The sequence below is a fragment of the Natator depressus genome, chromosome 16, assembly GCF_965152275.1.
Source record: "Natator depressus isolate rNatDep1 chromosome 16, rNatDep2.hap1, whole genome shotgun sequence".
NCBI lineage: Eukaryota > Metazoa > Chordata > Testudines > Cheloniidae > Natator > Natator depressus.
Window position 1 is genome coordinate 18,820,509 of NC_134249.1, and position 13,586 is coordinate 18,834,094.

General features: G+C 45.2%; 1 protein-coding gene across 2 annotated transcripts in view; it reads left to right on the plus strand.

Annotated features, from left to right (window-relative positions):
* The window catches only part of RXRA (retinoid X receptor alpha), a 224,881-nt gene that overhangs the window by 198,225 nt on the left and 13,070 nt on the right, over positions 1-13,586 (plus strand). For both annotated transcript variants that reach the window (XM_074973501.1, XM_074973502.1), the window contains 3 exons: positions 4,279-4,408; positions 10,476-10,608; positions 11,712-11,803. In XM_074973501.1, coding sequence (XP_074829602.1) covers positions 4,279-4,408; positions 10,476-10,608; positions 11,712-11,803 — 355 coding nt within the window. The remainder of the gene's footprint in view (positions 1-4,278; positions 4,409-10,475; positions 10,609-11,711; positions 11,804-13,586) is intronic.

Genomic DNA, 13,586 nt, shown 5'->3' on the forward strand with positions numbered 1-13,586 from the left:
CTTTGCTGTGGTGTGGAATTCTTGCAGAATACCAGTTTTAGTGCATGTCCCAGTGTAGGCAAACTAATGTCCCCCATCAGGCCATGGCTGGCGCCTTTTTAGAGCATATACATAGTCTCCTATCAGAGTGTGCCCCTGTTAGCTGTACCAGGCTCCATCCCTCACACACACACTGTGGCAGCCCGGACTCCTGGGTTCTAGTCCTAATTCAGCTCCCATCTTGCTGAGTGAGCAAGTCCCTAAGGCCCAGATTTTCATTCTGGATGCTTAAATTTTTGGGTGCCCAGTTTGAAACATCTTTTTTTTTTTTTGGTATTATTATTATTATTATTATAATTTTATTCTCAAATTGAGCTCCCCAAATCTGTGGCCATTTTTGAAAATTGTAGCCGTTAGCCTCTCCTCTGAGTCTCCCACCTGTAAAACAAGGATTATCCTGCCCTAGTCCCCAGGGTGGGCTGTAAGTCTCGAAGTCACTGATGTGAGTATAACGCTTTGGGACCTCAGGTGAACTGCTCGTATCACTGTCCCTGCTCGCCTCAGTCTGCAGACTGTTCTGAATGCTGCAGACTCTGAATTCAGCATTTCCAAGGGAGAAGGAATCAGAAGGTGCCAGACCCTGCTCCTGGCTTGGCGTAACCATATGGGGGCTGTCGAGGGTAATCTGAACATCTCCTGACCTCCCCTCCCAATCCTTGTCAGACCCAGCAGTCCCTCTTTTCAGACAAGGCATCTCCAAGGCAGAGTGACAACCCTGCAGGATCCTTCACAGGACAACACTTCTACCTTTGGCCCCTAGTCTAGGAAATAGTGCCCTGATACCTGTGTTCTCTCATGTCCTTTTCCTCAAGAGGAGCAAGAAGAGGGAAAACTCCTCAGCAGAGATTTCCAGCATCTTAGAGAGAGCATTAAAACCAAGTCCGTACCCCCAGCTCTCTCTGCAGGCAGCAGGTGAAGACATTTTGGAGCCTGATCTCCAAGCACTTGCCAAGTGCTTGTTATTTTTAAGTACTGAGGATTTGAGCTGTTGGCCACCTAGGCGAAAAGTCAATGTTTCCTTTTATGTGGCTGCAGAATAACCTAGGCAGGCACTTTGAGTAGCAGCATAGTGGTATCTTTAAAGAGGTTAAGAACAAGGACATTTAGGTGGCAGAGAGCAGGGCTTTCTCAGAGCCATGTCATGGAATGGGGAGGGAAGGGGGGATATTTTTCAACATTTCAATCTTAGCTCCTTCAAAAATAGGATTTTCTCCGCTTTTCATCCAGCGTTTGAATGTTTAATGTGGTTTCTGGGTAAAATACAGTCAATGTGAAAACGAAAGGGAAGTATTTGCATTAGTAACCTCAGAACCTCACTTTCATTTTATTTATTTTTACAACTCTTTCCTTCCCCCAGTCTCCCTTGCAGTGTCTTTACTTTCCCTTTCCAGACTCATTCACTGGTCTCTGGAGTAGCAACTTGTCCCGCACACTGCCCAACATTCTACCTCCCTGAGCGCCCTGTTTTAGGTCAACAATTCCCATCTTATCCACTGTGTGGTCTTCACCATCGTTCCCTTCTTAACATTCTTTTCCTGTCCCTGTCTGCCTTAATGTTCAGGGAAATACCACAGGATATGTTACATCCTCCCTCACCAGTCTTTTGTCCCCCTTACAATCATGGGCCAGGTCCCTCACTCCCCAGATAAAGCTTCTCATGGACATTCAGGATTGCCTGTCAACGTGTGATCACTGTTACTTCCTCTGCGAATGGTAAAAACAAGACACCAATTGCCAGATATCCGGTGTGAGCTGTATTTGTATAGTGAAATCGGTGCAAGAGACTAACTGCACCTGTGTTGCATTTCTGCTCCACCTTCATTAATAGGCCTTCTCTATTATTCAGCTACATCACCGTGTGTACAACTATGTCAGTCATACACACAGCTTATATATACTTATATCCATTGACAGTGCCCTTGGTGCTGTGTACAAGACCCAGAGGAAGACATCCCTGCCCCAAGGAGCTTATAGTTGAGGGGCTATATCTGGCCACCATCACTTGTACTGGTCTGGAAGCAATACCCTTGCTCACACTGAGTAGAACCTTGCTCCACAAGTAACCCCATTGATTTTGGTGGGACTAATCATGGTAGAAATTACTTGTCAGCATGAATAAATGGATCTACCAAGTAGTGCCACCGAGTAGTGTTTTAATTTTCAAACAGGACTTGTTTCGTAGTTTTGAGAGTTTAAGGCCAGAAGGGACCATTAGATCCTCTAGTCTGGTCTCCTGTATAACACAGCCACTAAATGTCACCCAGTTACCCCTCTATTGAGCCCAAAGACTTTAGTTAGACCAATGTAATTCAGTCCTCAGGAGACTGAACTGTATGTCACAGGCAGAGAACAGGAGAGATCGAGGTGCCACCAAGCCCTGAGGAATTAAGTGAGACATGCCCAGATGACCCCAGCAGGCAATTCACACCCCACGCTGCAGATGAAGGTGAAAGGTCCCACAGTCCCAGCCCATCTGAACTAAGGGGGGAATTCTTTCTTGATCCCAAATCTGTCCATCAGCATGATGCTGAGCATGTGAGCAACACATGTCAGCCAGGCACCTAGAAAGAGGATTTTCTGTACCATCTCAGAGCACTGAGCCACCTAGCTGGAGTCCCACCTCCAGCTCTGGCCAGTCTCTGATGCTTCAGAGAAAGGTGGAAAAATAAACATCACCAGCATACGTCTGGCCAGATGTGAATCAGGGGGAAATTTTCCTTCCTGATCTCTGCGTGCGGTTAGTAAGGGAGGCAGAATCTGTCTCTAAATAGAATGTCTTATTTATAGGCTGCACCGGATTAGTATGATTTTCCCATGGGATCCAAAGGTAATATAATTAATTACACATTCTCTGGTTTTGTACACGTTGTTTTAAGGACATTGAGAGACACAATTATGCTTAATAAAAGGTGCGGCCTCTAAATGGAGCCGTACGGTGCTGTGTATGTATAGACAGACTTTTATATATAAAAATTTATAGAGGTGTGTGTGTGTGTGTGTGTGTGCGTGTGTGTGTGTATATAGATAGACATACATGTTCCGAGATGTAAAATAAATAGCGGATGAATTTTTTTTTTCTTACTTTTTCCAGAGGGTTGGATAGTCTCATCCAATTTGTAATCACAATCCCACTTGAGCTGTTAGCAGTTCCTCTAAACAGGGATTTGGTCTGTTTAGGCTGCCTGTCCAGCTAACGAGCAGATGGTTTTTGTTATTGGGTAGTATTTCAAAGGGAAGGGGTTTTCTCTTGCTTTAGTATCCCTATTGTTGTGTTTTATTAAATTATGACATTCTGACGCTTGGAACACGTGAACTGTTCCGTTCCCCCGCAGAAGGAATCTGGGAGAAGGGTTTTTCTTTCCTTTTTGTGTCGGCTTGGATTGCAATGATTATGAAACCCAAGCAGCACTGACTAGAGTCAGGTACTGAGAGGGACCACGGTCTCTCTAGTGGATAGGGCATGGTGCTGGACATCAGGACATCTAGGTTCTGCTCTGGACTATGCTGCTGGCTTGCCTTGCATGAGTCACTGCTCCTTTCTCTTCCTCATCTTTCTCTCCCACCCTTTGTCTGCCTCGTCTCTTTAGACTGAGATCTCTTCAGGTCAATGCCTGTCTCTCACTAGGTATAGGTACGGCACCTGAGATACCGGGGCCGTGATCTCCATTGGCGCCTTGTGGTGTTACTGTAATACAGATAATAAGTACGAAGATGCGAGCGGCTTTGTGAGCGTCCTCCAGACAGCCAGACCTGAGCTTTCAGAATTTGATTGATTGCTGTAAAGGGTTCTCTTAGGCCAGCTAGCTCAGCCCCCTTTGCATGTAAGAGCCCATTTGGCTGGTCTTTAGAGGCTCTGGCAATATTTTTATAGATAAGATCTTGCCAGGTTAGCTACTCCTCCTCCTAACTTCCAGGTCTCTGTGCAATGGGACATCAGTCGCACAGATGGAATCTACATCAGTAGTGGCCAGAGACTAGTCCATTAACCCTCAGTGTCAGAAATCCTGACATTTCATATGTGTGCATGGTCACCTTCCATTTTTCAACTGGCCAAAATTGTGCATTGCCTGAAATTTCCTCCTTTAAAGGCAAACACAGTGTAGTAATCGTGTGAGGGAGCTGATCTTTCTCCTTGGGTCCCTCAGACCGAGAGGATCCATCCCAGTTGCTTGTCTGATTCCCCTTCTTTGTCCTGCGCTACATTGTTGTGCCTCATTTTAAGTCTTCTTTTCTTTGCAGCCCAATGACCCGGTAACCAACATATGCCAAGCGGCAGATAAACAGCTCTTCACCTTGGTGGAATGGGCAAAGAGAATTCCCCATTTTTCAGAACTGCCGTTGGATGACCAGGTCATCTTACTCAGAGCAGGTAAGAGGGATATCTTAGTGAGGAAGATCTCAACAGGGCTGGTCGGTGTAGGTGGGATGCTCTGCCGAGGACGAATGTTATATTTATAGTTAGTACACTACAACCTGAAGGCTACTAGTCACGTCTGCCTTTTAGTCACTGATAATTTAGTTGCCAAGAAGGATTTTAAAAGCCCTAAGAAACACGTCACTGAGCCTGCTCCAAAGTGCAGAGCCCGCTGCCAGTCAGCCCGAGAATCACTCCATTTCATCTTTTGAGAGGCAAGTGTATCAGAAGTTGGATGGGTTGTTGAAATCTGAAGGAACCATGTAATATCTTCCTCGTTCACAGAGACTTGAAAGAGAACTGGATTGGGGGCTTTGCCAGATTTCACAAAAATAAAATGTGTGATCAAAATTAAAAACAGAAATGGGGGGGGGAGGGGAGTGGAAATCACCCATCCTTTCCCACCCACAAAGATAAAAATACAATTCTCCAGGCTCATTCTGAATTGCCTCTCCCTGCAGAGGAACTAGTGGGGGTGGGCTAAAAGCAGTGAGCGGTTAAAAATGCCGTCTTCCCCCTGTGCAGATTTCAGACCAAATGCTGGAAGGTATGCACAGAAAACAGAAGGAGTGAGAATCCAAAACTAAAACTTGACAGGTGCGGGTTTGGACATGAAACTGTTTGCATAGCTCTGATTGTCAGATAAGCTAAATACAGCTGATTTTAAAAGGGTTTGGCCTGTCATCACAGAATATTGTGCCTGCATATTCAAAGTGGATGGATACATTATCTTATTAAAAGCGCCTGCAGCAAATGGCAAAGTTGATATTAAGGAAGAAATTACCCTGAAACCCAGCCATAACTCATAGCTCTGTACTTCACAATGAAAAAGTGTTACTGTTTAGAAAGTAAGAAATCAAGGCTCTGTTTGGTGCACCGGTGAGTTACAGCACTGCATGGGGTGCTGTTAATGGTTAAGGCACTGAACTAAGACGCTGGAGATCTGGGTTCAGTTTCTGGCTCTGTTGCAGACTTCCTGTGTGACCTTGGGCGAGTCACTTAGGCTCAGATCATCAAAGATATTTAGGTGCCAAACACCCATTGAAATCAGTCTCTATGCCTCGGTTGTCCATCTGTAAAATGGAGATAATAATACTTCCTTTGTTTGCCTTGCCTACTTACATTGTAAATTACCTAAGGCAGGCCCTGTCTTACTTTCTGACCTTTTAATTTCATTGGAATTTAATTGGATTAGCACAGGAAGTCATCAGTTTCATCTGTTGGTTACAGCAGTGGTCTGGGAATCAGGACTCCTGGGTTCTATTCCCAGGTCTGCCACTCGCTATGACCTAGGGCAAGTCGTATAACCTCCTTTGTGCTCCAGCTGACGCATCAGTAATAATACTTCCCCTAATTTCCAGGAGTGTTCTGAGGATCAATAAATCAGTGTTTGTAAAGCACTTGCAGGGCCTTCTATGAAAAATGCAAAACGCTTTATTTTAAAAAAGCATCTCTAAAGCCTCCTGGTAGAAAAGTATTTGGAAAAACAATCTTTATGGAAATGGATCTTCAAAGTGTGAACTGTATGCAAAAACCATAGAGGGAGAATGATTGATTGAATCCAAACAAAAATCAATATTCCATGTATTTTAAAAAAATCATGACAACAGTTCTCAGTTTTGTAAAAAATAAAATAAAATGAACAAAACCCAAATTTGATGCCTAAATTACTTGATGTTGTCCCTGTAATTTTGTTGGTATTGCCTTTTAAGCATGAGCATGGGAATGAGCGACAAGGAATGGATCAATTGATGATTATCTGTTCATTCCCCCTGGGGCCCCTGGCACTGGCCACTGTCGGAAGACAGGAGACTGGGCTAGATGGACCTTTGGTCTGACCCAGTAGGGCTGTTCTTATGTTCAAACAGTTGCATGATTCTCACTCATTTCAGCTATAGACTAGTGTAAATCTGGAGTGACACCTTCAAAGTTAACGGCTTGTAAGTGTGATCAGCGTCAGGTCCATTTTCTGTGAATGTTCTTACCCTACCCCCACATTTTTTTGCTGTCAATCTGTATTGACTTTCCCAGTTCAAACTCTTAATTCTCTAAGGCTGTCTTGTAAAATTTACCAGCTTGGGTGAGTCAAATTTTACGAGGGCTACTCCAACTCCATAGCACCTTAGCAATGTAGGTTCCATCATTGCTCTGACCTTTAGCGTTGTTTTCATGTCTCCTAACCATGTGCCCAAGAGGCTGATGCTACCGAGGAAGGCAAAGTGCCAGGACCTGGAAAAACAGTGCCAGGAACAACTCCGACAGAGAATCAGAATCCAAGTGTCTCTATCAAGTGGGGCCTCAGATAACCTCCCTAAAGTCTTTTAACTAGTAGCTTTATCTATTATTGAGTGCAGAGAGCGGCCTGCTGAGAACAGCTGCTTATGAAATATTTAAGTATTAAAATTTAGCTAAGAGCGTCGGTCGGATTCATCCATGCATCCTCTGTGGCAAAATAAATGGAACTCGCATCTTCTGAGGAGCAGGAGCTAGACGGGTCCTCAATCAGACGTGCCATGTAATCTTTAATCATTTAAAATCCGCCCTCTTAGAACTTTCTCAAGGGGAAGAAAAAAAAACCCAAGTTTTTAAACCTGCTTTCATGTTATTTTTTCCGTTCCAAGTCTGAATTACAGTTGAGATGATTAAGATAATCTGAGGTGGTCCTGCAGCTTAGACAGTGGGCTGGCCAAAGATTCTCTGTTTGGTATGTGAGGCACGAGGGTTTTTTAATGGGACCGAGTGGCTTATTGAGACTCTTGGTGGTGCAGTTAGTTAACACGCTGGCCTCTTCGCTGTCATGTGCCTAGGTTCACGTTACAAGTGAAACCAGCATGGGCAGTTTTGGGTTTACTTACAGTGAGAAGAAAGCTAGTCTTGAGGAGAAGGGATGGTCTTGGGATAAAGCCACTGGGATCCAGGAGATCTGGGTTCAGATGTGATCCTAGGATGTATCTGGAGAGAGATTTCCAGTAGAGCTAGGGGGAAGTAGTAATGCCATTGTACAAGGCACTGGTCAGACCTCATCTGGAATACGGCATAAGTTCTGGTTGCCCGTGTTCAAGAAGGTTGAATTCAAACAGGAAGAGGTTCAGAGAAGGGCCACTAGCATGATCAGGGGAATGGAGAGCTCATCTCACGAGAGGAGACTGAAAGAGCTTGGCTTGTTTAGCCTAGCATAAAGAAGGCTGAGCCAGGATCTGATTGCTCTCTATAAATACATGGTGGAAGAAGAGCTACGTAACATAAACAACAGTGTTGGCACAAGAACAAATGAGGATAAACTAGCCACAAATCAAATGTGGCTGGAAATCAGAAGGTTTCAAACCATCAGAGGAGTGGGGGTTCTAGAGTAGCCTACAAACAAGGATTAGGGAGGACAAGAACCCTAACTCACCCAAGTTCGATAGGTTTATGAACAGGGTGATAACCAGCGATTGCCTGCAATAGTAGGGCACTGGACTTGATGACCCAGGAGGTCCCTTCCAATCCCATGTTCCTAATTCGCAGCTCTTCCACAGACTTCTTGTGTGATGTTGGGTAAACTACATAATCTGTGTGCCTCAGTTGCATCTCTCATCTGCAAAATGGGGATAATACTACTTTATTTTTTTCCCCTTCTTTGTCTCGTCTGTTTAGATTGTAAGCTCTCTGGGGCAGGGACTGTGTTTTAATATGTGTGTGTACAGTAGTCCCCATAAATGGATACCTCATGTAGGTTGGATCCTCTAGGTGCTAAAGACAAATAAGTAAGGCTATGCTGATTATCTGAAATTTCTCCTTCTTTGAAATAATAGTGCAGATGTCGTCTGACCTCACAAAACCATCACACACACAAAACCGCTCATGCATGGTGGGCGCACTCCTGGCTTTGAGAGGCCCAGGAATGGAATAGCAGGGGAGAAACTAGAAGCTGGCCTGGCAGCATTGCAGAGCTGTAGGGGAAAATGGCAAGGACTGGCAGGGTGCGGTTGGATGGGGCTGAGATGCATTGGCATTGCCATGTAGGGCCTGCTGAGGACAGGAATAGGAGAAGGGCTGCAAGCCAGCACTGAATTTCACTAATTAAAGCTGTGTGGAAAGTCTGGGTCCGGAACTCCAGAGGATCCGGATGTGACGTGACATAACTACATGGAGGAAGCACACACGACACCTTCCAGCATGATGCCAGCGATTCTCATGCAGTTCACATGCAGTTGTAAACTGTGGTTAATGCCTATTCCCTATTCCAGCCCCCATGGTTTGCCCTTGTTCCCTCTTGAGGTATGCAGTGTTGCACACTCCTCTGTAGCTGCTAGATCCCTCCCTGTAGTTAGTCATAGAATCTTCTCTTAATTGGGGTCGAAACATCCTATGGCCATTTAGAAATGGTGGACTTTATCCCGTGTATGTCATTCTAATGACATACCTTGTGCATAGCCCGTGATTGCAAATGTAAATATGACAATCCCTAAACAAGCTACTCACCAGCATACCTGGGCGTAATGCTTATTGCTGATATAAGTATCAGCCACCAGCAGAAGTTGTTTTCTCCAGGACGTCTCCCAGACATGCCTTCTATGGAATGGGGGAGGGGGGCGGTTAATAGAGAAGAATTTCTTCTGTGGCTGTCTTGCTTTTCCAGCTTATTGACATGTTGCTGCAGTTCATCCGGGTGCCAAGAGAGGGCAGTACGCACCTCTCTTTGGAAACAGGCTTGTCTACTGATTAGCATGTAAATTACTGTGACTGGAGGTGGGACTGGAATTTGATTCTCCAGCTTTCACCAATAGGCGGCTCTGTCAGATGAGGAATCAGATACTTTGCACTTCTCTAGCTCCTTTCACCTGAGATTCTTAAAGCAATGTACAAACATCAAGTAAGCCTCCCCCCTTCTTTGTGAGGTAGGTCAGGGTTGTTAGCCTGGTTTTCAGATGAGAAAACCGAGGCACACAAGATGAAGTGACTTATCCAAGGTCACATAGCAAGTCAATGGCAGAGCCAAGCAATTGCATCACAGAGTCCTGGCTCCCAGTTCTCCTAGCGGACCCATCTTTTCTTATCCATCCTGGATGTTTCCAAGGCACACATCGGTAGAGCATGTCAAGAGATTCCGGAATTTTGATATTTTGATGAAAATTTGAATGTGGAAATTTGGGTATTTTTTTTTTTAATGAAATCCCCCCCCCCAACACACACACACACACACATATATTTTTTAACCAGCTGTAGCTATCCCCTTAGTATCTAAGCACAGAAGGTATAATATATATACCTTCACAGATGCCTGACTTCCAGTGACAACTTCTAATAAGACAAGCACCTACACTTTAAAGAAATAAAACAACATGGAAAACATTATTTATTTGTGTTGGAATAATGTCTGGTGGCCCCAGTTATTGACCTGGGCCCCATTGTGCTAGGCACTGTACAAACCCAGAGCAAGGAGATGGTACCTGCCCTGAAGAGCTTTGCAGTCTAAGCAGAGGACCGAAACAGACAATATCCCCAACAGTTTTCAGAAGCACGCATTTGAATCACAGGCTCTTAGCTCCTTTGCATGCTTATTGCTTGGAAACAACTTTAGTAGTAGCTCCTTATTGGACACATGTCATGGGTATTAGGCCACATTAGGTATGTGTAGTTACACACACACATACACAGGTCAATTGCTGTCTGTACAGGGAAACTCTGGGGAAGGGAATTACTTGCTGTAATGCGAGCATTTTGTTTGTAGAGGAGATGGCCTCTATTACCTAATGTTGGCAATAGATTTGTTTAAAAATCTTTTTACTGCTTCTTCCCATAGTTTCCCCTCCGACAACCGGGAAAGGGATCTTTCCATAGACTATTTGGCATCTAACTTGGGATTCCTGCAACAGGGGTGGCTCCCAAAGAAAACTGGGCGGGGCCAAGACCCGTTCTGCAATGACCCCTCCTCGATTCTTGGAGCAGGCTAGTGCCTGGGAGGTGGCGTTACTGATTCCGAAAGCTGTAGGGGAGCCATTGGTATTAACCATCATCCTTCGTTGTTTCTTCTCTCCAGGCTGGAATGAGCTCCTAATCGCCTCCTTCTCCCACCGTTCCATAGCTGTGAAAGACGGGATTCTCCTGGCCACTGGCCTCCATGTGCATCGGAACAGCGCTCACAGTGCAGGAGTCGGCGCCATCTTTGATAGGTGGGGGCTGATGCCAGGTGTTGTGGAAGGGTTCTAGGCTGAGGTGCATTGGCAGAGCCCTGGGCGGGGGAGCCTGGAATAGCAGTGAGTGCCGCGGGTCTGGGCTATGGTTTGTTGGCAGAGCTGTGACATGGGGGTTTGGTTTGAGGGGATGGGACTGATGGCCAGGATTGAGATGTATTGGCTGTGCTATGCATATGGAAACTTGCCATCCACGTCGGTCCAGGCTGCAACCTCAAGTCTCTCCTTTTAAACGCACAGAAACGTCCAACTAGGAATAATTTGTGAGCTGCTCACCCAAAGCAAATTAATACATCTTTCATGGGGGCCAGCTGGCTCTAATGCCATGAAGAGGATGCTTGTTTATTGTGCTTTTCATCTTTAATTGGACCAAAATATTTGATTTTCACTCTGAACAACATAAAAGCACCAAAAATACCCAGCTGGCGCCACACTCCTGCTCTTAGGGCGCATTTAATCCACTGCTTTGGCAAAGCGTTTTAACGTGAGCCTTCCATACTGTCTGACCCAGTTATTACTCAGAACACCACTCACATTGTGACTGCATCATCTGCCCTTGATAATTCTCAGAGATAGCTGGGTTGCGACCAAGGGATGTCTCATCCTCTTTGCCTCCTTCCGTTCCTCTTCTGAGCTGGGTGACAATATTCATTTCCTGTGAGGTCATAGGAGTGGGATCCTGACTTCACTGCAGGATCTCACAGGAAAAGCTGGGCAAACACACCTGCAATAAGAGGAAAGGGAACAATAAAAATTACCAGCAGAGGAAATTGCTTTTGGATACCTGGCTTTTTTACTTTTTAGCCTTTCTCCAGTGTCAGAGCCCCTTACTAAACTCGCTCTGAAGATAGTCTTTATGGTCCTCACTATGTCTCTCAGGAACTGTAGGCACCCAGCTTGGATTATGTTTGTGCAACAGGAGAATAAGAGAAGGGATCGGGGGGCAAATCTTCAGCAGGCACATATTGGCACTGTTCCATGGACTTCAATAGACCTACTCCAGGTTACATCAGTTGAGGGGCTGGCCCAGGGTTTGTTTTTTTTTTCATGCTGATCCCATGGAATTTTTTGTCTCCCTGCAGAGTACTGACAGAACTCGTGTCAAAAATGCGAGACATGCAGATGGACAAGACGGAGCTGGGCTGCCTGCGAGCCATTGTCCTCTTCAACCCTGGTACATTCAGATGCTCTGTCTTAATCTCCCAGTTTTGGCTTGGCTGGGGCTCTGTCCTTTTGGCTCTTTCTTTTATTGACTGTAAAATGCTACTGCAAATCACTCTAGGCACCAAAGACAATGAGAGCCAGGCGAAAGAGAAGAGACAGAAAATCAAGGGGGAGTGCCAAGGATGGGAGTGTGTGATGCTATAAATATGCCTGTTTACACTATCAGTGTATTATGTGTAGTCCCCCCTTCCATCTAGGGCTGGTGTAGGTAAAGCCTAGAGAAATAGCCATAATCACATCTTAAATCTACCTATTCTAAAGTGAATATAATATTTTGTTGTCAGACTAAGGGGCATTTCCTCCTGGGGAGAAGGAAACGTTACAGATATTAGGATTCTCTTGTAGGCGCAGGGTAGCTAGGAATTGAGCTTAGCACAGCGCAAAAGCCAGCTGATAGCACTTCTTCGGAAGATTGCTTGGACCCTATTAGTCACAAGGGTTTTCCTAGTTGCGTCCAACAGGCCAGATTCTCAGATGGTGTTAATGGGCAGTGCTGAACTGATCTTCAGGGAGTCCTGCACCGTTTTATGCCAGCAGCCCAACAAAGGCAAAAGATCTGAGATTTCAGAAGTCAAAGCTGTTCTGTTATCTCCAAACAGGTTCAAAAGTGGATCGAAACAAGAGAACTACTTTGTAGCTGCCTTCTAAAAAAGGATATCTCCAAGGCAAGACTAAAATGGTGGCCAGTGTTAATTATTCTTGATTCCATATAGTGCCCAACACTCTCTAGAAAACTTAGTAACTGGATCCATGTGAAATGCTCGTATAGCAGCTGGATAGGGAGTATTATACAACCCCTCACTAGGCCACAATTGTTGGATTTTGTGAGAACCAGCACCACACACACACACACACACAGGGCTCATCAGATTAAGATGATTTATCCCTAACAAAACAACTCTGAGGATGGCATTTCTCCATGTAACTGACACGCCACTAGCTGCGTGTTCCAGCAGACCTTGATGATCATTGGTGGTAGTTTTCTCATTAATCATCAGTAATTTGGGAATGACCATGTCTGGCAAAAGAGAAAGTCTTGGAGAGGTTCCCGTGACACATTTGCTCAAGGATATCATTGGATTGATATCCTCTTGGGAGTCCTTTCACCCTTCCAAAAAGTGGACAAGGGCCCAGATTTTTAAAAGCATTTAGCCATTGGTTCACTCAGCATTGCGACACTGAGCTAGGAGCCTCAGTCTCATTGAAAGTCAATAGGATTTAGGCTCCTAAATACCTAAGTCGCATTTGAAAGGAGATTTAGGCTTCTAAGTGACTTAGGCCTTGCTGTGCAGAAGGTGTGGGATTGTCAAAGGGGATCAGCTAGGGAATGTAGATACTTACCAAGTCCCATAGGGAGCTGCCAAAAAAAGGGCTTTCTTTTGGCCCTGCTGCTGTGGTTTGCATTTGGGAAAAACCACAAGTCAGTGGCTTGAGGGGAGCTTAAGTCTTTTTGATGAGGGCTCGTAATCGCTGGAGTGAACCAAAGTGCTGGATCTGAGATGCTCAGAGTGGGCAGGATAGAACCTTAGTCAGGCAAAGCAAATCCTACAGCTGATTATCTGTCCAGCAGCCATCGTCAGACGCACAATCGCTTGAGCTCTCCCAGAACCCACTGAACTGATGCACAAAGGGGCTGGGATTCCGATCGCAGGTTTTAGGGATGAATACGGCAGCACAGCGCAATAGATAAATCGAAGGGGGTAAAGCCAAATCTGAGATTAGTCAGCATAACT